The 23,913-nt window shown below is 33.2% G+C and overlaps 1 protein-coding gene across 1 annotated transcript in view; it reads left to right on the top strand.

Moving 5' to 3' along the window:
- Nucleotides 1-11,602: 11,602 nt before the first annotated feature.
- Nucleotides 11,603-23,913, top strand: part of LOC118738123 — a 40,791-nt gene continuing 28,480 nt past the window's right edge. Inside the window, exons 1-2 of the mRNA XM_036469044.1 lie at nt 11,603-11,808; nt 13,416-13,537. Of these exons, the coding sequence (XP_036324937.1) occupies nt 11,603-11,808; nt 13,416-13,537 (328 nt within the window). The remainder of the gene's footprint in view (nt 11,809-13,415; nt 13,538-23,913) is intronic.

Raw genomic sequence — 23,913 nt, 5'->3', positions numbered from 1 at the left:
ACACTTATCGTTGTTGTTTATTTTGCAAAACAAAGCCGTTAGGCAATAGGCAAAATCAAAAAAAAATAAATTTGTATCAAATAATTGTTGCCAGGTTTCGTCAGAAAATAACTTTATACTTCTGCAGACACATACATACATATGTATGTATATTTTCGCACATAAATTTATAAACCGTCTATTTTTATTGTTTAAAGATGCTTTGTGCGGTTTTACAGCTTAACGATGACTCACAAATTTGACTTCTTGGCTTTCGTTTGTGAGGGTATATTTGCACTTTTTATGTACTTCTACATCTCAATTTTTTTTTCTTAGTTGCCTTATTTGGCTGCTTGACGTTGTTAAACGTGCTTTGAGCATACATACATACATACATACATCCCCATGTACATATGTGCATATGCAAAAAATTTACAAAAATACCCCATTTCGTTATTTACATTTTTAAAAGAAACTTTAGACATGGTAACCGGTTAAATGTTGCTAATTAACTTTGCCGCAAATGGCTAAAGAAGGCGTTAATATTCGCGGATTTTGGTTTTCCGTTAATTTGTTTCATACATGTGCAAATTAAATACGTATTTATATACATAGGTAAAACCGTTTCAACAAAATTTGTTAATCATAATTCACTTATTCACTTAGAAAACGTAGATGAGTTTTAAGAGTTCTTTCCTTCGGAAATACATACTTATAGTACACACATTCATTTAAATATGTACATTAGGGTGACCCTTAGCCATAAGGAACAATTTTAATTTTAAATTTTTGTTAAGTCACACGCCCCAAATTGGTGAATTTTTTTCCATACAAAATAAATTCGACGCGATTTTTCAGCAACTTAAGACTTGCACATTTTGCCCTATAATTTAATGGGCTATTAAACTGCATACTCAGATTTTTCATAATTTTTGCACAGAGTTTGAAATCTGGATTTATGTGGTGTTTGTTATAACGAGCTAGACTTTTATGGAAAAATAATAAACATTAAATAAACAAAAGAAAAATAGCCAAAAATGATCAAAATGTTGCCGGCTTAATTAGCTTAATCACAAGTGTACATATGTGCATGTCATTTATCATAACCCTTGCCTAGGAGCTATTCATAAAAAGAGTTTTTTTAATTTTTATAAATCATATTTTTCATTGTGTTTATTCATTATTTATTCATTTTTTAGCTTAATACTATTTGTTAATCTGTGTTTTCTCGTGTTAGTTTTATTCCTAATTACCAGTGTATAAGTGTATTCATATTAACGGCCAGTGTTGCCATTTCAGTTACATGGTGACTAAATTTGATAATCGTTTACTCCTGTTTTGCTACAGAAATTGAATTTTGCTTCCTGATTTATTTCTTAAAATCAATCTTGTTTGGACAGTACTACTAATATACGAAATAATTTTATGCCAGGCCTTTTCCCGGACTATTCAATTCGCGGTCTCAGATTTTGTAGTTGTAATATTTAGATAGACAGTACCGACAAATTCATTTTTGTAAATGATCATTTCGTTTTCTTTCGCAGAAATGCTGCGAAATATTGGCCTATTTTAGGATAAATTTTAAGACTTTAAAGCTCTGTACGATATAAAATGAAAAAAAAAAAAAATAATAATAATAATAGTTTTCCTGGTCAAAAAAATGGTTTTTTAAAATTGTAGGCATATTTAATATTAAATCTTCCCGTCACTCAAAAATTTGCAACGGTAACACTTTGACTAATTAATAAATTTTATTTCTTCTGACATTTGCCCTGGTTGAAACTTTGTTTATTAATTTATACAAAATATATTAAGTAGGTTATGGAATTAATATCTTTGATTAAAAATATTTTTTTTTTACTTAACTTACGTACGTGCTCAAAATAGGTGAAAAATAAAATTAATCCATTCGCCTATAAGTACTTATGTACATATCTATGTATGTGTACATACATACATATGCGTGCATCTACGTGAAATTATGTAATTTAAGTAGTTAAACCACAACGCTCAGCCCGCGCCAATCAAATTCTGCGAAAAAGTGTAAATGAAATTATGCAATTAGCGTGAGGATAATTCAATGAGTCATGTTGGGCCAGTTGGCTGTTTCGGCTGGCAGAATATAACACACGGGCGGACACAGAATTGAGGCAGAGGCGTGACTGGCATTTGCAATGGGAGTTGAATTTGACAACTAATGTATCGAACCGTTCAGAAGACGCGTAACGATAACTGATTTTTTAGCATACATATCGTCGTTTAGAGTACAAAACCGCTTATCAACAAAAATGCCAAACCGCGTATCAAGATAATGCAAAACCACATTTTTGGCCAGTATATTTTTGAGGACGAATGGATAAGGATTGAGCCAAGAGCTTGTGTGGGCAAATGCAATTTTTGGCAGGAAATGTCAGTTACGCGGTTTTCCAGAATGACCATCGCGGTATGATGAAACAAATGGGCTTCATTGGTATACTGATGGACCTCTAAGTATTATTAAGTACTTATGGACAATTTTAAAATTGAGATTTTTCAATGAGACTGCTCGCCAAATTGTAATATTTGTGGGTAAAACGTCTAACGTGACTGCGGATCAATCTGAATCAACGGTCGCAATCTTCGAGGCTTGCATTATGTCAAAATGATGTGTTTGTTGTAATTCGTCCTGTCAGTTACCACCATTATGCGTAGGCCAATTCATGAAATTATCTCATGCGTTTGAGTAGAAACTGAGTGTATGAACACCAATTCATGATTTCAATTATTCGCGAAATGAAGTTTATGCTCGGAGTTTTCACTCAAATCCATGAAATGATTTCGTGAATTGGACTACGCATAAACGTCATAATTGTGCGTATAATTTCTAAGGTAATTTAAATTTTATATTTTTTTCTTGCTACTACATGAATATATATATATATATGTATATAAATTCGTGATAAGAATATATGAATACGCCTTGGAAGACAGAAAGCGAGTAAGAAGAAATGCCGAAGAAAGGAATTCGTAAGGATCTGTTGATTGCATTACAAACATTTGCATTTATTTGTTAATCATACAATAGATAATTATGTGACATCCCATCAGAACTCGGTTCTAAGGATGCTAGAAGGGCGAATTCATATAAGGTGGTGTTACCGGGAAATGAATAAATAAATTATTTATCAGAAAATGAATTAAATGAAATGAAATTATTGTTTAATTTCTAACCAAACCTATGTACGTAACTTAATCGGCTAGTGGTTTGCCGAGCCGTAAACATAAATTTACAAGCCAAATTGCCCGAGTACCTGGCACTCACACCTTTTTTTTTTAAGTTTCACTTCTATCACGTGTACGGGGCTGCACATGCTTTTTTTAAATTTGTTTAACTTTTTTCCTGAATTTTGCTAGTTGCGAATTTCCGCTAAAAGTTTGGCAGAACGCACTAACTTAATCCGTCTGCCATTTTGTACACTTGCGAGTATGTGTTGTCAAATAAAGTTGTATTAAATGCTACAGTATAGATGTGTAGATATATATATATATAGAGAGACACATGTATACACATGTATATACCCTGTAGTCAAATGTGCTAGTTTTAAACTACCTCACAACTCCTATAAACTGCATGCCCAACTAGTCAGACTAAAACCACTACTTTGGAAGTCAAAAAATAAAAAGAATTCATGAATATCCAAAAAAAAAAACACTTTTGATTAAGTACACTTTAATACATTACACATTTTTATTTAGCAGCCTTAGATTTGCCAATAATTAGTGTTAAATGTTTTGAGTGTTAATTAAAAGGAAAAATAAATACATAAATATTTCAAACTATCGGCCATTAATTTAAATGCATTTTCTTTTTATTATTATCTTTATCATTATCTTTTTTGATAATATTGAATATGGAAAAGAAATCCTTTTGTTAAAAATAAAACGAATACTATAGTTAATTTTTGAGCGAACTAAAATAAAAATAAAAGTTTTCATTAAAATAAATTAAATTCATTGCACATTTCAATCTTTTCTTTTTAAAATTTTATAAAAGTAATAATTAATGTTTAATATTTGAGATTTGGATAAGAATAAAATAAATAAATAATTCAAGCAGTTATTAAATATTCTTAATTTTTGTCTATATGTACTTTGGCTTGTTGATTGATAATTGAAATTAATGGCTTACAATATACCCAAATCAAAGTTATAATATTTTGTGTATTTTATTGTATTAAACGGTCGAAGTAAAATAAAACCGGGCATGAATAAATCGTTTTGTACTTGGTACAAGCCTGGTCAATTTCGTACTAGTTCGGTTTCAGACAGTAAATTCTAGTTTTAAACTAGTATTTTTCCTGACTAGTTTGAGGTTTCACTGCAGGGTATACATATGTATACACATGTTTGTGGTTGTATTGCAAACATTAGTCTCACTTGTGTGTATGTAGGTGAACTTTATTGGTGGATTTATTCCCGGAAAGGATGTATACGTATATATACATGCATACTTACATACATAAGTATGTGTTTCTATAAATATATGCATTAGTATTTTGTTTTATTGTTTCATATTTGTCATTCGCACATAAATTTTAATTACCCTTTTAAGCTCTAAGGCCAAATATTTGTTGTGGTTGCGAAATTTCATGATAAATTTATTTTCCTGAATTTTGGGTTTGTTGCCCACTCTTTCTCCGCAAACATATTATGAGCGATCAGAGTATATGAGTCCGAAAGAAGTCCTAGATGGGTAAGAAATATGAGTTTCAAAAATAAAAAAATTGTGACTCTTATGAATGAGTCTTTTAGGAGTCATATATGAACCAAATTATGAGCCAACACCTTGTGCCAAGACAACAACAATAAAGTTCCGATATTTATATCTAAACTTGTTTATACAGAAATTGCAAATTATTAGCAGCTGCTGCGGTTAAATGCTTGTTGGAATGTATACATATATGTATGCACTTACCTGTATGTATGCTATTTGAAACAAATTTTTGCTGAATGTTTTTGCAAATATAGTGCCTTCAATAAGACTCAAAGAAGAACCTAAAATAAGAGTCCGAATGTAATAATGATTCATATATGAGGCCAAACATTGTTTTAAAGAGTCCAAAATGAGCCGTATAGGAGGCCAATAAGAGTCCGATATGGCTCATTATGAGGCTCATTTTATGTATGAATTTAAGTTCATATAAGTCGACCTTCGGAGGAAGGGAAACATCCTCATATCGAACTCTTAAATGAGCTGATTATGAGCGTAAAGGCTCCAAAAAAGGATTCTTTAAAGACTCATTTGCGACTCCAAATGTTTGCTGGGTTAGGAATTTTTTTCTGGTTGTATTTAATGCCAACAGCTACTCTACATTGTATTTTAAATAAATATTTTTAGAGCTTTAAAATTATTGCTGGCCCTAAGGCAGCAATTAAAAAAGATTACAAATAATTTATGCAAATATTTTATGAATTGGAAAATAAAAGCAAAAATATGGAAATGTTTGTTTTTGTGGTATGAAAGGAAAACAGCCAAATACCAAATATGCTGGGCTGGAATTAAATAGAAAGAATTTAAATCACAGCATCAACTCTCAATTGGCTTCGAAAATGAGGCTATTCCTTAACTTAAATATATAAATACAAATTTCTCGTAATTCGTAAACCTTCTGACCAACTGATAACGGAGCTACTTTAGGAAAACTTTGAAACAGTATTGCTATTCTCGTTGTAAGAAAAAGTTTTTTTTAAGCAATTACGGATGTAGACTTTAAGAAATTGTACTACTTAACAGATAGCTTATGGCCTGGATCCAAAAATTGGTTACTTCTTAGAAGAGTTTTGACCTGATAAAAAAGTTAAATTAAATTTAATTAAAAAGTTCAATCAAAATTTAAATTACAGGCAAAAAATAAAAAAGGGTAAAGAGGGTTTTAATTCTGAAAAAGTTTTTTAAGGGGGCTAAATATTCAAAAAAAAATTTTGCAAACAGAAATTTTATAGACTCGATTGAAAATTAAAAAAAAAATTATGTGTATGGTCCGATTTCCCTGAAATTTCTCACGTATGTAGATAGCTTATTTCCTGGATTAACATTTCGAATATTTTTTGTGGTAGATGATCCAGGGACCGTTTTTGCTTTTCAACCATAAACCAAATTGGTATAGGACCACCTCTGGGGTACCACCTTTTCTCTAAAAAAAAGAATTATAGAAATCGGTTAACCGGGTCCAAAGTTATGCGGTAACATACTTAAAAAAAAATATTCCGAAAAATTTATATTTTAAGTCGGTTAATAAGAAATAGCAAATTAAATATTTTTCATTAGTTCTTCAAGAAAATTTACAGCAAAAGCAAACTACTTTTTCAAGCAACTGAAATAATGAAAAATATTTCTTGTGATTTTCTTGAGAGCTGCAAACATCCCTAAAACCAGCATTCCTTCTTGAGAGCTGTCAACCAATTGGAGTAATTTTAATAAAGAAAATTCCTTTTTAAATTTTTAAGCGTGATTTTATATGAATTTTCGTTTTCTTAAGCAAATGTTTCTAAGCTTAAAAAAAGAAATGCAGGTTTTTAAGAACTTTTGTAAAAAGTAGGCCAGAATATTCGCTTATTCTTCGAAACCCGGTTTTAGAGTTATTCGAAAGATGGCAATGTGAACAAAAAACGGTTCTCCATTTTCTAATTAAGAAAAAGTCGGATAAATGGGTTAATCATACATAATTTTGGAAAAGAGTAAAAAAATCAAAATTTTCAAAAAGTCGGGTCGAAGGGTATCGGTAAAATTGCCCCTTCAGTCTCACAACGGCAATACTGGCTATAGCCAGATATGTAAATGTGCTTTCAAATGGCCAGTTTTTATTGTGTGCACTTTATATATAAATAAAAATGTAAAAATATTTGTTACATATATTTGCTGATGTCTTTTCAAGCAATTTAAAATTACTTAGTATTAAATGCTGAAATATTTAATTGCCCAAAATTAGATGATTTGTCAACTAATATTGAATTGTTTGCAAAGATGTCAAATGTGTAAGCATTTGGTTTATCTAGATGATTATACATCAATTTGAAGTCAGTTGTTGCACAAGCAGAAATAAATTAATTTGTGTGAGGAAATTGGTTAAGCTATGCCGTACTGGGTACGTATAATCTACTCTCAGTGGGAGCTGCTGGGCAAAGACATAAGACTCTGTAGTGATTTTGACTCTTTTATGAATCTCGGTATTTTTAAGATGCTTACATCAACGTTTATTTTCGGAGTTGAGTGCTTGGAATGGAAGTAATTGTGGCTGGCCGAAAAAAAAGCAAAACCAATTTCAAATCACGCAGGAAGTATTGTTCAGTGTACTTGGAAAATACAGTTGGGCCGCGAAGTTATTACCAAGCTTCAAAATTTGACCTGGCAAGTCCAATATCGGCCATGATCGGCTTTCAATGTTCTATAAAACAAAAAAGAAAAAACAAAAAAATAAAAAAACGAGAAAGAATGTTTCGTATGTGCACTGAAAGCCATAATCCAACAACTTGTTATTGGAAGTTTAAAATACTCTCACCGTCCTCACCTATAAAATTGCTGCAAAAAAATAAACACACTTTTTTATTTACAAATAATACTTATCTGTTTCACAATTACGTTTCAAATACAAAATGAACAGTAGTTAAATGCTTTTGTCGATGTATGCAAATAATTAATTAAGTGTTAATCTCTCGATCGTCTTCATCAAATTGGGCAATTACAGGATACAAACAAAAATTAAATTCAAATTAATTGCAATAATTTCACGATTTTGGGTCTAACACTGAGCCAGCAGCCAGCGGCCAGCGGCATTTCGTATCCTCAGGGTCAATTAAACGATTAAACAAATTGATTGATAGCGCTTGCCATTACCATAATTGCGCTGCAGACAAATTCATTTGTTGCTGTTTGTTTTGATTAGACACATACATAAAACGCTGAATATGGCGCTGCAGCGAAGTGATTATTTCTTTGATGAAATAGGAGCAAACAATAAAATGGCAGGCTATTATAAAATAAAAAGAAAAGGAAAATGCTCACACAATAGTTAATGTATATTTTAATTGCACGGATGTTTCATTTTGTTTTTTTTTTTTTTTTTAAGATTCTGTGCACACTTTCGAGACGTGTATTGTCGCGACTGGCAATGGAACGTAGCGGAAATTACTGCACTTTTATGAGTACAGTTAGACGAATTGGAGTTGAACTTTAAGTTTGTTGTATTTCCTTTTTATTACGACTCAGCACCGTCAAAGCGAGTAAAGTCACGTTCGTATTTTACGGTGAAAAAAAAGTAGTAATACATGGCAAAGTAAGACAATTTTTCATAATTTTCAGTTATAAATTTACGAGCGTCGATTAGATCTTAACACGTCGCAACGCCTTCTATTAACGTATGTATGTGTATTCATACGATTTGTTTTTGTAATTTAATGTACAAATGTATATAAGTAGATGCTTTCGTGTGTGTGTGTGTGTGTGTGTTTGTAGCTGCTAAGTTGTGTGTGTGTGCAACGGACTGCATTATGGTAGATTGCGTTTCAAAACTTTAGCAGAAAACTTCAAGCGGGGCTACGAAAGACTTGCGAGCGCACACGGAAAATTTCAAAAGCAATAGCGATGAAAGAGGAGATACGCATACGAACATACATAAGTACATATGTACAAACATTAGGGTGGTCCGAAAACCACTTGAAAATAAACTATTTGGCAGAATTGCTATAAAATTGTTAAAAATAAATATTTTTGATCGAATAAGAATATTTCTCAATTTTGACAATTTTATTGAGCTTGAAGCCATATTTAATGACAATTATTGTGGTAAAACCACAATAGCTTACAAATGGTAGAAGTTAAAGCTGCTATTTCCGAGATCACCACATCTGCCCATCAGACTTCTTTGTCGAGTTCTCAAGCTCAAGTTCTAGGAGCTCAACAAAACTTTTGAATACGATTTGTTATTAGGCCAAAAAATATCAAAACACATAGCATATTTGACTATGAAATCTTACTAACAATTTTTTCAGGACGTGCGTGATGCGCTTATGAACATACAAAATAACACATTTTTGTATATAAGAGATAAGATTATCTATTTTGAAAAGCTCAATAAAAATTGTTGAATATTTTGAAAAAGTATTAAGTAAAATTTTTTAAGAAGGAAGGAAAAATTTAACTTTACCCATGCAAAATACATGCAAAGCTTCCAGGCTCTGCCGCACAGTGGGGCAGGAGACCCACAAAAGTGTCATCAAATAAAGTTAAGCTGTTAGACTTTCTAAAGTGAATCGAGTGTTTTCTTAGACCCATCTACTATTAGAAAAAAAAAACAATTTTGATGAAGAATATTATTTTTATTACTAAACTAATTGCCGAACATACGTTATATTAAAGAAAATGCACAATTTTGTTAAAACAAACGGTACAACAATACATCATAGCTACTTCCAGATTGCACTTTATTATAACCAAAATTATTTAATTAATTATTTAAGAAACCGTATTAAAAGGCTCGAATTTTGTACGAAAGTTTGTTGATTTTTTTTAAATGTCAATAGGTATGTGGTGCGTTTTGACACGGGATGTGTATTGTAAAGCATTATTATTAAAGTTATGTTAAAGCATCTTCATCTTCATCATTATCATTGTCATCAACAGTGTGACCAGATGATCGCAAAAAGCGAAGTTAAATTCTTTTTTAAAAACGGTTAGAAAAAATTATACGTTAAGAAAATTGAAATTAAAAACTATATAAGTTCTGCAAACCCGTTTTTCTGTAAATAACCACAACAAAATTGACCAAAACTTTTTAAATCATTTTCATCTAAACACAAATTAGCCACGGTGTTCTTGAACCAGATTCAACTGCATTGGTCTGAAGCGATGTAATCTCCGATTAGACTATTTTGGGGGGTGTTCCCGAGTTAGAATACGTGAAGTTCGAAATCGTGGCAAGTGCCGATTTCAAAAACGGTAACTTTTTCGATTTTCAGGTTCGCTTTCGATAAAGTGATGAATAATACCATAATTATTTTACATTATTTTATTTTACATATATACAAGTCGATTTTATACATATTTATGCATATATGTGCAGGCCCGACTATTGGGTGGGGGTCTTTCCACCCGAGGCCGCATTTTTCCTTAAAATTAGTTGGAAGATAAAATTTATAAATTTGTTTAAGTAGCTATATAAATTTAATTAATTAATATTCACATAGCTTTTACAATAAATGCGAAAGCGCATGTCTACATATGTAGATGTGCTAAGGTCATTTCCGTGATAGTCAAAACAACCGGCAATCTGGCCTAATGTGAAACATAGAAAGGTTCCGAAGTTAACACGTGTTGTCTTAATGTTGTGATCGTAATGATTTTCCCATGATTCATGAAATTTTTTGAGCTCGAAATTGTAGAGCGAAATTCAAAGAGATTCGAGGTTATTTACAACAGGGCAAAATCGAAAATCAATAGAAGACGAGTTTTTGCTCCGAGAAATAAATACATAATATAATGACAAAGAGTAGTAGAAAAAAAGAAATAATTTTTAAGAGCCTGTACAATAAAAATTCGTTTTACATAACGACCATAGCCCGGAATTGGTTAGTACCTAAACAAAATATTTATTAGTTATTCATTTTGGCATTACTTTATTGTATAATGAAATTTCTTTGAAGAAACTTCAGCTAAAAAACACCAACAAAGAATTTACTTTAGCGCGATACTATAAAATTGCACCAAAATCAGTAATAGCTCAGTGTGCAATACGTAGGCTTGCTTCACTGTAAAAACGAACTATGTACCCTAGTTAGTATTTTCATTAAGTAATAGTTGATGGTATCCTGAAATCAACTTTTTTTGCCTTTGCGGTTTGAACGGCCTAGGTTCCAATCCGCGCCTAATCGACTACCGATCGCCCTAATGTATGAACATCCATCTGTACATTCATACATATGTATGTACATATGTGTATGATAAGATTTGTAAAATCCAATGTGCGTTTATGTGTTGAAACGTTACTGAAGTAGAAAATTACAAAATTAATGTACAATGACTTAAACAATTACTCGCATGCCATATGTGTCGACTTTAAGTACAAGCGAATGCTCCTCCAAAACATTATATACACAGAAGTGCTAACACAAACACACGCATATCAATGGTTATTATTATAAAGAGTAAGAAACAAGAAAATATTATAAATGACTGTGCTGTGCAACTTTGCAATTAGTACACCTCAGCGCGCATGCATACATACATACGATATTTTGTTTTTGTAATAAAATAAAAAATAAATATCACACAAAGTTTTCATTTTGCGGTTGTGCGTTTAAAACTTTTTACACGAAAACTTTGTTGCTATTGTTGGTAATTACCGCAACAAAATACTTGCATACATACATACATACATACATGTACACTCGATTCGACATCGCACTCGAAATTGCAATCACAAAAAAAGTAGCTAATTAAAGTTGAACGCAAAAATTTTTTTGGTTGTCTTTTCTTGTTTGTGGCATTATTTCTATACTTTGTCTTCTTCTATACATACATATATATAGTATACCCTTTTAGTTTTTTGTTTTTATTTATTTATATCGTGGATAATTAAATTTTCACATTATGTTTTTACATTGTATTCCAGGACACACACAAAAGCTCTCACCCTACATACGCCATTGGGAGGCGGCGGATTTCGATCGTTCGTATTTGCACTCGGCACATCAAAAACACATCGAACAGAAGCGCCATCGGCGAAAAAGAGAACTGTATTCGGGCGAATTTGGTCCAGTTCACACTATCAGACTGAATTTCTTTGCTCATGACAGGTAAGTTGGCAATATTCAACTGTTATATAAAGTGAGATACATACATATATACATATGTATATACATACTTACTAGCTATGCATATTTTTTTCCAAAGATTAGTAATATTAATGGTTTACTCGAAGCAGCTTAAAGACTTGTTAAAAATTGTATAAAGGAATTCCAATGAATATTGTAATTGTGTTAGGTTTGCTTAAGATGGTTGCCCCGTATCAAGGGCCTCCCTTGGACCGTAAGTGTTGGTACTTTGTAACAGCACCGCTAACGGTAACTGCTGGGTTAAGCAGGCGGCGGATGTTAGTCCAAAGAGCTCCTCTAAACCAGTTAGAAAGTTCGAACGCAGTTTCCTAAGCCACAGTCTAGCAAAAGCTGCGCAGGATAAGGAACTGTTGAAACGATACCATCTCGTCGTCCTCCATGCATCTGCGACAAAAGGGGTCGGTTGTCGTACTGAGTAAACCTCGATAGGACATTGACCCACCAGAAGTAAGATAAGGCGGATTCGTCAACCTAAGGAGATACCTAGACCGCCCTGGCCCATGCTCTGTTTTTCACTCAGCGTTCGCTGAATTGACTGGAGGCCTTTTTTCCTAGCAAAGTCCCACTCTTTTCTTGACGATATTGACACGAGGGTGGCGCCCCTGGCCAGTTCAACAACCACACAATTTCCTTCGATATCGCCATGGCATGACACCCATACAAGTCTGACAAGGTAATTTTAAGACGAGATCGAAAGTGAATTAAGGCATTCCCCTACAAGCTTCGGCAGGGCATTAAGCCTGTCTGAATAGATGTTAATCTCCTTGCCGCCATCGCGCACAACAACGACCAAATGACTGCTGATCTGAAAGCCTAAATTTACGGTTCTAGCATGTGTTTGTATGGCCACGATCCATAGAAGTGGCGAGAGGACACCACCCTGAGACGTTCCCCAGGTAATTCTGCGCTAGATGGTGGCACCACCCCATTGGTTGTGCGCTGTCAAGGTCAGCGTCGGCCCAAGCTTACTCAGGGATCGTACTATTGCACGCCGGTAGTGCATTGTTAAAAGCCCGTGGTTATCGAGAAAAGCAGCTACATTAGAGTCTTTATGTATGACGACAATCGACGTCCCAATTGTGTGCAAAGCCATCTCTACTGACCATCAGAAATTCTGTGCCTAATTTGCAGCTCAAGCAGCCTCTCTAGAATTTTAAGCAGAAACGAGTAGAGACTGACTGGTCTGTAACACATGGCAGAGATGTCAAAATAAGTGAAGTTTAGTTTAAGATAGAATACCGAGGTTCAGTTCGATCCGTTTAGTGTCAGTTTAGTCGTTTCATCAAGTTATAAAACTCAGATTTAAAGGATATACTAACCACTCGAATATGATTCGTAAAATCCGAGGCACTTTCTAGAACCAGTCTGTATTAATAATTTGATCGGAAAGATGCATAATTAATTAATTTACAGTAATATATACTCTAGCTAATACTGCTGTTTCTATTAAAAAAAAAATAAATAATCATACTTTTCTAGATCTTCGAATCATTCCATCTACTCGTGCATTGGGTTAGAGACTCATTCACTGCTAACTAATAAATTTGTTCTTCATATTGGTATTTCAGAGAATTTCGCATGGTTCTACATCAGAATCCACTGTCAGTATTTGCTAATGATGTCGAAATCGAAAGTACGCATGGACCAGTGGATTATGATATTTCTAGAATATACACCGGCTCATTGGAAGGTAAGCAGGAAACAATTTTATTACGTTTTAATAAAATAAATAATATACCCTATACAAAGGCGTCAGTCAGTGTCAGTTAAATAAAAATTTATTGTCGTAAAACAAAGAAAAAACCATGATAAAAACATAGTAAGGTAAAACCGTTATCTCAACTCGTCGGCCATGATTTTTTTTTTTTGAAGTTTGTCAACATTTTAAAATCATATAAAATTTAGAGTGAAAAAAAGGAATTGTTTAAAGTTGTTTTTGTTTGAGATTGAAAATGAGAATGTGTGTGTGAGTTTGTGTGTAAAATTTTAAAATTAAATTGCTTGCAAACGTCAAGGATTTGAAAAATTCCTCTCAGCGGTTCTACCTTCCTATTTTTTATCATGGAAAAAACCGCACAAATCGTTTTTATTTTATATAGTTTTCATACGGTGAAAATGCTTAAGTTGTTATTACAATTAAACTATTAACAGTAAAGATAGCTTTTATATGGAAGAGAGAAAAGCAAAGTAAGTTCAAAGGTTCTTTTTTTTTTTGATCATGGTTGGTGTTATTTTAACATTTTTTTAATAGATACTTTATGGCGTTTTTTCGGATTTGTACAGAGCTCTTGCCGCCGTAGCCGAGTGCTTAGATGTTCCTACTGCTACTCGGCAGGCTCATGGTTCAATTTCTAGTCCCAACAAAATCAAATCAAATCAGGCTTTTTCAATACCTAAGTTGTATGAAATATTAAAGTATGGGTGTAACCGAAAGAGTGTTAAGAAATCTTTAGTTTGGAAATAGTTTTGAAAAGGCTTTATTTTTAAACTTCTTGTGAGGGGGTTGCCACCTGTTTAGAAATTTAAGTTCGACTTGAATTAAGAAACGTAGGTCATAGAAATATATATCACTATATGGGTGTCAGCGGTAAGAGGTATAAGAAGGGTTTAGTTTGAAAATATTTTGATCAGTTTAAAAAGAGAAAAATGTGAAAACCCCGACCGTTTTTGGCTGAGTTTAAGTATGCTTGGTATTATTGAAGGAAATTTCCGACATTCAGCAAAGTAGAGCGTGTATACACACATGCATATATCTGTCATTGATGGGCAAGAATATTCTAGGGTACTCATACCAATAATCGACTAGGAAGCTTATCTTCATAATTAGATTTACATAAATTTTACTTTATTATTATTACTCTTCGCACCTTTTCGATAACATACATATATAAATATTCTCAAACTTTCTTTAAAACAACTTACAAACATACACATATATCTATGTATGTACGAGCATGTATGTTCGCATGTATCTATGTTTGTTTGAAAATTATACAAATTGGAGCGCGCCTGAAACGAAACAGAACCAATAAATATCAAACACTAGGAAATCAATGATGTAGTCATGTCAATAACGTAATAAAGACTAGGAAATACATAGAATACGCAACGCTACGCAACGATAGGAAAACAGAGCAAAGCTCTCGTATTTTTTGAAAATGACCATTTCCGGGCCTCTACAGCACTCGCACACAGTTTCGTGCCGAAGTGCTCTGTCCATTTGGTCATTCATCATCTAACAGCTTGGCTGGCGGCAATGACTGTGCAAATATTTGAACTTGCATTCTCAAATGTATACTCTGACTCACATGAGCACATTTGCACAGCATCAATTTGGATTCATATATTTATCTACACATACATACATTTCTGCACATGTACAATACATACATACATATGTATGTCCATATTGGTATGATTGGGTGGGCAGTTGTAGTGAGTATTCATGCGTGTGGTCATGTGTATGCGAGTGTGTGTGTGTGTGTGTGTGTTTGTGTGTGTGTGTGTGTGTGTGTATGTGCGCACAAAACAATCCACCTTAGATTGAATGAAAGATGTCAAGGACGAAATATTTGCATTGACTATCACGAACGCAGAGGTAGAGAGTTGTTGGCATTGGTAGTGGCGGTGGCGGTGGCGGTGGTGGTAGTGGTTGCGTTAATGGCAATGGTGATGTTGTGTGGCTGGCCTGCTGGTTGGCACACTCGTTATGGATTGCTTGCAAGAGGATGCTGCAATGATTACTGCAATCGCTATTTTCCGTCGCCTTTGCCTTCTGCTTCGCCTCCATCATCGCATCGCCAGCACCTTCATTTCCATTCTCACACCATAAGCACTTTTAGCATTGTGTGCGCGTTGAAATATAATACTCGTGTAGCATTGGCAACTGTCCATTGCCGTAAACAATAACCACTTTGTGTTGCCAAAGGCAATGTCGAATGCAATATAGCTATAAATCTTACCTTCAACTCTCTCAAGGATTGTACGGAAATATACAAAAATGTTAGTAATAAAAGGAAACAAATCTAAAATCTAAAAGGCTTTTATTGCTGCATGCGCAACGTTTGGTACTTCTCTGATACTTACAATATCCATATACATATGTAAAATCTCATGCACTTATCGACAGGAGATTGAAATCAATAAAGTGGTATATATTTACCGACAAATTGTGAAAATTTAAGTTTATTTTTTTTTAGTTTGCTTCACTGCGCCCTCGCAAAGCTCTTATGGCGTCATTCATAAAACAAAAAAAAAAAAACAAAATAGATTTAAAGCGCTTCTGAAGTGAGATTTTCAAACACATTTTTTGATCTATGAAACATACTTTAATTTTTATGAATAAGGGTGTTAGCTAATATATATATATTTCCGACGATTTTTAGTCCTAGAAATTTAATTTATAATCCTATAACTCGATTTTACATAAAGTATACTGTCTTCAATTGTGTATTAATTAAATATTTACTTATCACTTTAACTGAATACATTTTTTTTTTCAAATAGGTCGCAACCCGCTACAAACATGTTTTCGGCGATAAAATTTTTTAAACCACTTTAGTTAGATATTATATTATATTAATATTTCATTTATTTCGTCAATTTAATAATTGAATAAAAACTTTCAGACAGTTGGCAACCTTCATCAAAAATATTTTTATCTGTAAACTTTCCTATACCTCTTTAGTTCGAAACCCATATTGCAATATTTAATTTATCTTATCAATTAAATCAAATTCAAATTTTCAAACAGGTGGCAGCCTTCGCCTAAAATATTTTCAACTGTAAGCCTTCAGAAATGTTTTGTCTTTTGACGACCATATTTCAATATTTACTTTATCTTATCAATGTGCATAAACTGCAATTTTCAAGCAGCTGGCAACTCTTTAATTATTTTTTTCCTATATTTAAGTTAGACTTTTAGCATTGCATCGCTGAAAACCGCATTCGATTCCGTTAGTTTTCGAGTGATGTTGCTCTAATAATAAAGAAATTGTTATCTTGACCTCTAAAACGGTTTTCAAAAATTGTGGATTTTATTTAATTTTTTATTTTTGGTTTGTATGATACACCAGTCCGATTTAATTATCGCTAGTGTAAATAAAACAAATTTACCTCAAAGCGATGGATGGTATGGTAGGAGGGGAACGGGGATAAATGGCGGCGTTAAAACTCCGACTTTACTTTTTCTTGACCACCCTAATATACATTTATGTACAAACCCAAGTATGTATGTATATATATTCTTCACATTTATTTGCGTTGGGTAAAAGAAAACTTTTATTTGGTTGTTGCCGTAAATAATTTCCTTTTCTCGCATATGTAGCATTTCGATTTTATTTATTTTTTTTGTAAAGCATACTGTATTTGAATCAGGAAGTGATTGGTTTGCAAGTATTTGCATTTCAATGCGAGCATAGTTTGCAGGCAAGAAAAAAGTAAAATTGTATTCATACATCCTGCTGCAGTTTCCATAAAGTTACAATAGCAAAAGCGGAAGGAAGTATTTATTTGAAAAAAAAATATATAGATTTTATTAAATGCTATGATCGTGGTAGTCAAATCAACTCTGGTGTATGTATGTGTGTGTGTGTGTGCGCAGTATAATAGAAATGAAGTAATTTACTTTTGATAATAAAAAAAAATTGGGGTTCTTTTTCTTTTGATGCAAAAAAGGGTCTATCAGTATTTAGTTTAATAATCTAGTTATGAATAATTTGAACGAAGTGAAATGTGGATTTGCCAGCAGCGAGCAAATAATCGTTGGGTATTTATTTGAAAACCACATACATAAATGCTTATATTTACTTGGTTGGCTATTGATTAAGACAGATATGGCAGCACTAAATGCCAGCGAGAAAAAATTAAATTTTTAATAATGTTACTAATACGCCATGTACATATGAGGAAAAATAATTTTGTTGGATAAACATTTCTTTTCTTTTTGCAAGCCCTTCCTGATGAGCTAAAGACTTAAAGCTTCAAATATCAATGTTTATAGTTATCGAATTTCATCGTATCATCGAAGTTCCTGGTTATCGAAATTTATCGAGTCGACCAATGTTTACTAAGTTATAGTACTATATCGAATTATTAAAACAGCTAAACAAATTTGTATGGAGAAATTTACTCGAATTCGAAATCGCGAACAGGCTAGCTGTTGTCAGTTCAACCGTTGTTGACCGGACAGTCCGATATTTAGTCTGTTTGTCCGCGTGATAATTAAAACAAAAACCGCGCCATGGAGTGTCCGGCGTTTTCTTATTCGATAAGCAAAGTCTTCTCAGAAATGTGAAAACTCATACGAAGAACTCGTATGTTTTATATAAAAGTGACGCCGCAAATTTATGAAATAGTCGGTGCAAATTATTTTGTTACGGGTTGGTGGCAATCGCATTGATTTTCTCAGTCGATACTTTTAAGTATTGATCGATACCGATTTAAAAAGAGCGTACAACAGCCTTAAATATGGGAAGACCATAGAGCTATTAGTGCTGAGTAAAATGATAAATTTATGTATATATACATACATATCCTGCAGAGGTTTTATGACAGTTATGTCATAAACAGGGAACGGATTTTATGGAAATTGCCTTTTTTTCTGCTAAAGATATAGAGTATATTCGATTAAGAATGTCCACGATTTAGCTTTCCCTGATTCCATATATACACATTTGATGTTGCCTTTTTTGCCTTTTTTAAGATATTTGCCTTTTTTTGCCTTTTTTAAGATATTTGATTATAGCATTTACAATATTTTTTTAAAGATTAAAAAATATACACATGCCTATGCAGCTTATAGAAGCGCAGGGACCTCTTGCCAAATTTGTGTTGGAAAAATTCAAAGCCGTTTGCTCAGCTAACGTAGGCTTGGAGACAATAAGGGATGTGGATAAAATTGTAAAGGGCGAGGAAAACGCCCTTATTCCTGATAATATGAACGTTTCAAACGTTCCATATTTAAATTTGTCTCCACTTGTATCAACTTAGGTCGAGCGCACATTTAGTACATTCAAGGCTTTTCTTCGCGAAAATCGAATGAAAATGCTGCCAGAAAACGTCAAAATGCATCTTGTGGTTCAACAACTATACAGATTAAAGTTTTATGAGTTAGAAACTCGAAAGGATAAAGTAGTCAAAGATTCAAAGTACAAATTTTTCATATAATTACTTGTAATATAAACATTTCTAAAATAAATGTATTTTTTGATTGTTCATCGTATTTTCTGTCTTTTTTTAGTGCCTTATTTTGCTTTTTTTGCAATACCTAGTGCCTTTTCCTGCCTTTTTCGCTATTTTGTTTTGCCTTTTTTTGCCTTTTTTGCAATACCTAGTGCCTTTTCCTGCCTTTTTCGCTATTTTATTTTGCCTTTTCCAGCCTATTTCGTTATTTTATTTTGCCTTTTTTATAGGTTTTTAGGTCCTAAAAATCCGTTCCCTGGTCATAAAAAATCGTAATGGAGATTCTCTCAAAATCCTTACAGAGTGCAGACATATAATTTATTTGAGTTTTGTTTAAAACAATTGCTCCAGGTTATTTGGATATAAACAATCTCGTCGCTCGATGTATATACGTACCGGGTTTGAACACATGCGTGCGCTTGGAACTGACCTCGACGCAATGCAAAGAAACTCATTTTTAATCGCAAATATTATCGGTTCAATAATTTGTTCTACTCCTGTGTATATTGCAGTTGTAGAACGCATTTTTACCGCTATGCAATTCATATGGGCAGATGAAAGAAACTGCCTTGACGTATCCATCATCCGATGTGACTTTTGTGTTCGTTTAAACGCTCCTCATTCTTGTTCCGAATTTAAGAAAACAAAATAACGTAACAATATTCCTAATATGATATAAATCGGTGTGTGCCAAATTCTAGCCCGATAGCTTCAGTGGAATTGACAAGGGAAGTTAAATAAAAGCTTGTAAAAGCAAAGATTAGAAAAAAATACTAAACGCTATAACTTCAGACGAAAAATATTTGCTAAATTTTAATAATAGACTGACAAACACGGCGTAATGTAGTTTTTATTATAAACTATAGTATGCTTTCTTGTTTTGTTACATGTAGTAACTAGAGGCCTGCACAAAGTTTGAAAATTATGAGTGCGACAGGGCGGATTGAGTTCAAAATGTTAGTACTTCAATAGAAGAGATTTCTTGGAATGGGTTAAAAATGCAGCCCACATCAAGATTGAAAATTGTTCGTGTTTAAAACCAAGGAATTATATCTTTTTTAGGAATGGCGCTCTTAACCCATCCACCACTCTGTCTGTGTCTTTATGGAAGTATTTGTGTTTCAAATTTCCTTTCAGAGAATTGTAAAAGTTTCACCAATCAAATTAAATGCGATTTTTTTAAAGCGTTTTTCATGTTTTGTAAATTTGTTTACTTTCGAAGGAACATTTCATTCTCTCGCCAAACAAAAGGCGTCCTGTTTTATTGAGCTTCTCACCAGGCAATCCTGCCTATACTACCGTGCTTACAAGAAAATTATTTTTAACTAAAACCACGAATATATCGTAAGCTAAATTTCTTAAATAACAGAGTTTTACGATATGTGAGTAGTGACTCTGTTATTTATGGTGACTGATAGCCGATGGGCAACTAAATATATACTAAAATTCGCACTAGAGATGGCAACCGGCTACTGCCTGTCGGCTATTGAGCCTAGTTGCGAAATGTTCTGTTTCCCGCTTATAACGATTTTGTTATTTGTTTACATAAATTCTTAAGCACATTACTGAGATTAATCGCTACACATAATACCAAATACGATACTGGTAGCCATTGCTACTGGACCAGCAACTACAGACGAGGCGCCATACACCGCCATACATTTACTTTGGTTAGTAAACTGGTCGTAATAATCCTCTCTAAAACAACCAATATACTTAGTTCATATGTATCATATATACACACATAAATACTCACTTAACGCAATAGTGCTGCTACATTGCGACCAAAGCCACTCAAGTTTGCTTGCGTACCTACGCCTATTGTGCACATTTGACATTCGAAAGTGTTAACTTATATTACACAATAAGTCAACCAAGAGCAGGACATACAAATTAGGCGTACGTGATGAAACAGGAAATTTGGCATTTGTCATTGTAAGTCTGCCGTACACGCCTAACTCTAAAACATTTTACAAGGCAATTTTGAAAAAAAAAAATATTTTTCGACCGTAACTATGGGTCGTCTTTTTACATTTTTCGGTGATAACTACAATCGTATGTATGTATATTTGACCACATTGTTCTTCTGAAATATTCATACATACACACTTGCTTAGGAAAAGTTTAAAGATTTTCGGAGAGCTTTATTTCACTGACATTAGGGTGGTATTTTGGGATGATATGAAGTGAGAGTTCAATGAATAATCTTCGGTAGATATGACGAAAAATATCGAATTTTCGAAATTGCCTGCAAAAATACTTAAGACTCGGGAGCGAGCGAACTTTTTTTTATGGTACGTTCTAATGCACAAATACATAGATATCTATGTGCGTGTACAAGTGCATTTCGATAGTCACAGAAATGTTCTAGTACGCTTTTATACTTTTGATGCAATAAAAGCATTCATAAAGAAAGTGTTTTTTTTTTTATGTTCAGGCAGCAGTCCTTTGGCAGCAGTGAATGCAAACAGCTTTTAAAAGTGTGAATAAATGGCAAAATTCAGAAGCATATGCATGCTTGCTTATACGAACTTAAATTGCATAAAACTCTGTGAACCAGAGAAAAAATATTCATTAAAAGCAGTGCGTAACTGTTTGTGATGATTTCCCAAAAGGAAAATATCAAAACCGCAAATTGGACTAAATGCGGGGATTTCTGTCAGTTTTGTGCATATGCGATAAGAGTGTGTGGAAAATGTACATATGTACAGTTATGACGACTTAACGTAGCTTGAATAGCCCAATCGCTTTAGATTTTTTCAACGAAAAAATTCCGGAAGGAAATTTTTTGACGCAGCTAGGTGACTCCTGCTTAGGTGAACACAAAATAAAATATTTTCCCCCAAATTGGGATATAGGAAATGTCCGCCATTTTGGATTTAGTGTTTTTTACAATTTTCGCGCGAATTTTGCATTAGATTTTTTCAATGAAAAAATTCCGGGAAGAAAAGAAATTTTTTGACGCAGTTAGGTGACTCCTGTTTAGGTGAACACGAAAATAAAATATTTTCCCCCAATTGCGATATGGAAAATGTCAGCCATCTTGGATTTTGTGTGTTCACGATTTGCGCGCTAATTTTGCATTTCTCACGAAAAAGGAGGAGAACAAATCTGTAGAGAATTCGATTCCCTACAAAATTCATGTGTCTATAATTTTTTTAAACAATTACATTACAATTAAACAATTGCGTACGACGTGTAGATCTCGACAAACAACGCACTCAATACAGCGGCAGGGGAAAGCTACTCCAAACTTTTTTCACAGTATCTCGGAGGTCGTATTTTTTGGCGCGTATTTCCAACTGTGGGTTCAGACAGCTGAAACTGTAATTAGCAAATAGTTTTTGTCCTTTTATCAATACGACTTTTCTCTGATTCTAAAGAGTTTTATTGTAGCGAAAATAACAATGTGTGGATTAGGACTAATTTTCATCTTTTAATTCTCGATTAAACTTTTTAAATACTTTGAACTTTATTTCTTAAAAGATATATACATATGTACATAAATACATATGCATATACATTCATATATAGATTTCAAATGCGAGTCATATTTTTGTTTTCCCCAAAATTTTTAAAGTCATAAAATATACCAGCACTGCAGGAGAAATGCAATGAAGCTCAACATATCTGAAAACCTGCAGTATTCCCTTGCAAAATATTTTTTACGAATTTTCACCTTTTCCTTCATTCTTGGCTTTGCTAAAAATGTGCAAGCCACAAACCATTTTGAAAAAAAAAACCACACCGAAACCGCTCAATGATGCTTGTTGGTTGATTAGATAAACAAAAGCTTTTAAGGCGTTAGCAGATAATCGTAGAGCACTCATCTTTTCCAAGTATGCATTTCAAATACAAACGTACTTTTCGTACTGCACGTGTGATAACTATCGTGTGTGTACTACGTACAAGCGTTCATGCAGACATGGATACCCTTTAGGGAATTCCGCTTGTATGAAACTAATGGAGTTTGAGTTAATTTTGTACTTCGCGTAATTTCTCTCTTAAATAAAAACAATATGATGAGTGCTACGGCGCATATTTTTTCATTTTAGAATAGGTAAAGTTTCCGAATTTTGGTCAAATCTCAACTTACACTGTAGGGGCGCTAAACTAACACACACAAAAATGACCGCCGAGACACGTGAACTTAATATTGCGTCGTAAATTGCGGATCCGTACACAATTTTTCAAGATCAGGTCATTTTTCCAAAATACTATTTCCATTTTAAGTTTGCATTGCGAATGGAAAAGAATTCAAAGGTTAACATGAAAAATGTTGCGCATACGCCATGTAGTCTATTTAGGATTACGGCCATGTACGAAATGGCGTAGGAGTAACATTATTTCCTACACCTATTTCATACAAAAACTAATTGGACATTTTCATTTGAACATTCACAATTTGTTTATTTATCCATTGGTACTCATCATTAGTAAGCTGAATACATAAGAAAAAAATAAAAAATGTGTAATTTTTTAAATTTTTTCCTTGTTAAAGTTTGTAATCTTCACTTGTTTCAATGTTTTTTTGTGTCATTTCAAAAGTTGAGATTTTCCCTTCAATATTATATTACTTTCTTGTTACAGTGGTAATTCGATAATCCGGACACGCGGTGGTCCGGACAAATCTACAATCCGGACTGGTCTCAAAATCGGACAATTTGACATTTTTTACTCTATAGTTCGGACACTTAATTGAATAATGGATATTTTCGTTCTATTTTGTATATTCTCGCTAAATAACGGCATTTGTCAGCAATTTTTCGTATGCGGTTATTTATGTATATATAATTTTCGTTCAATTTCATTCATTATGTATTAGTTAATACGCCAAAAAATATATATGTTTTTTCCGTCTTCATTTGGGGACTCTACTGGACC

Source organism: Rhagoletis pomonella, unplaced genomic scaffold, assembly GCF_013731165.1.
Source record: "Rhagoletis pomonella isolate Grant_MI unplaced genomic scaffold, Rhpom_1.0 Rhpom_scaffold_00004, whole genome shotgun sequence".
NCBI classification, from domain to species: Eukaryota; Metazoa; Arthropoda; class Insecta; order Diptera; family Tephritidae; genus Rhagoletis; species Rhagoletis pomonella.
This window is presented reverse-complemented; position numbering and strand designations above follow the sequence as displayed.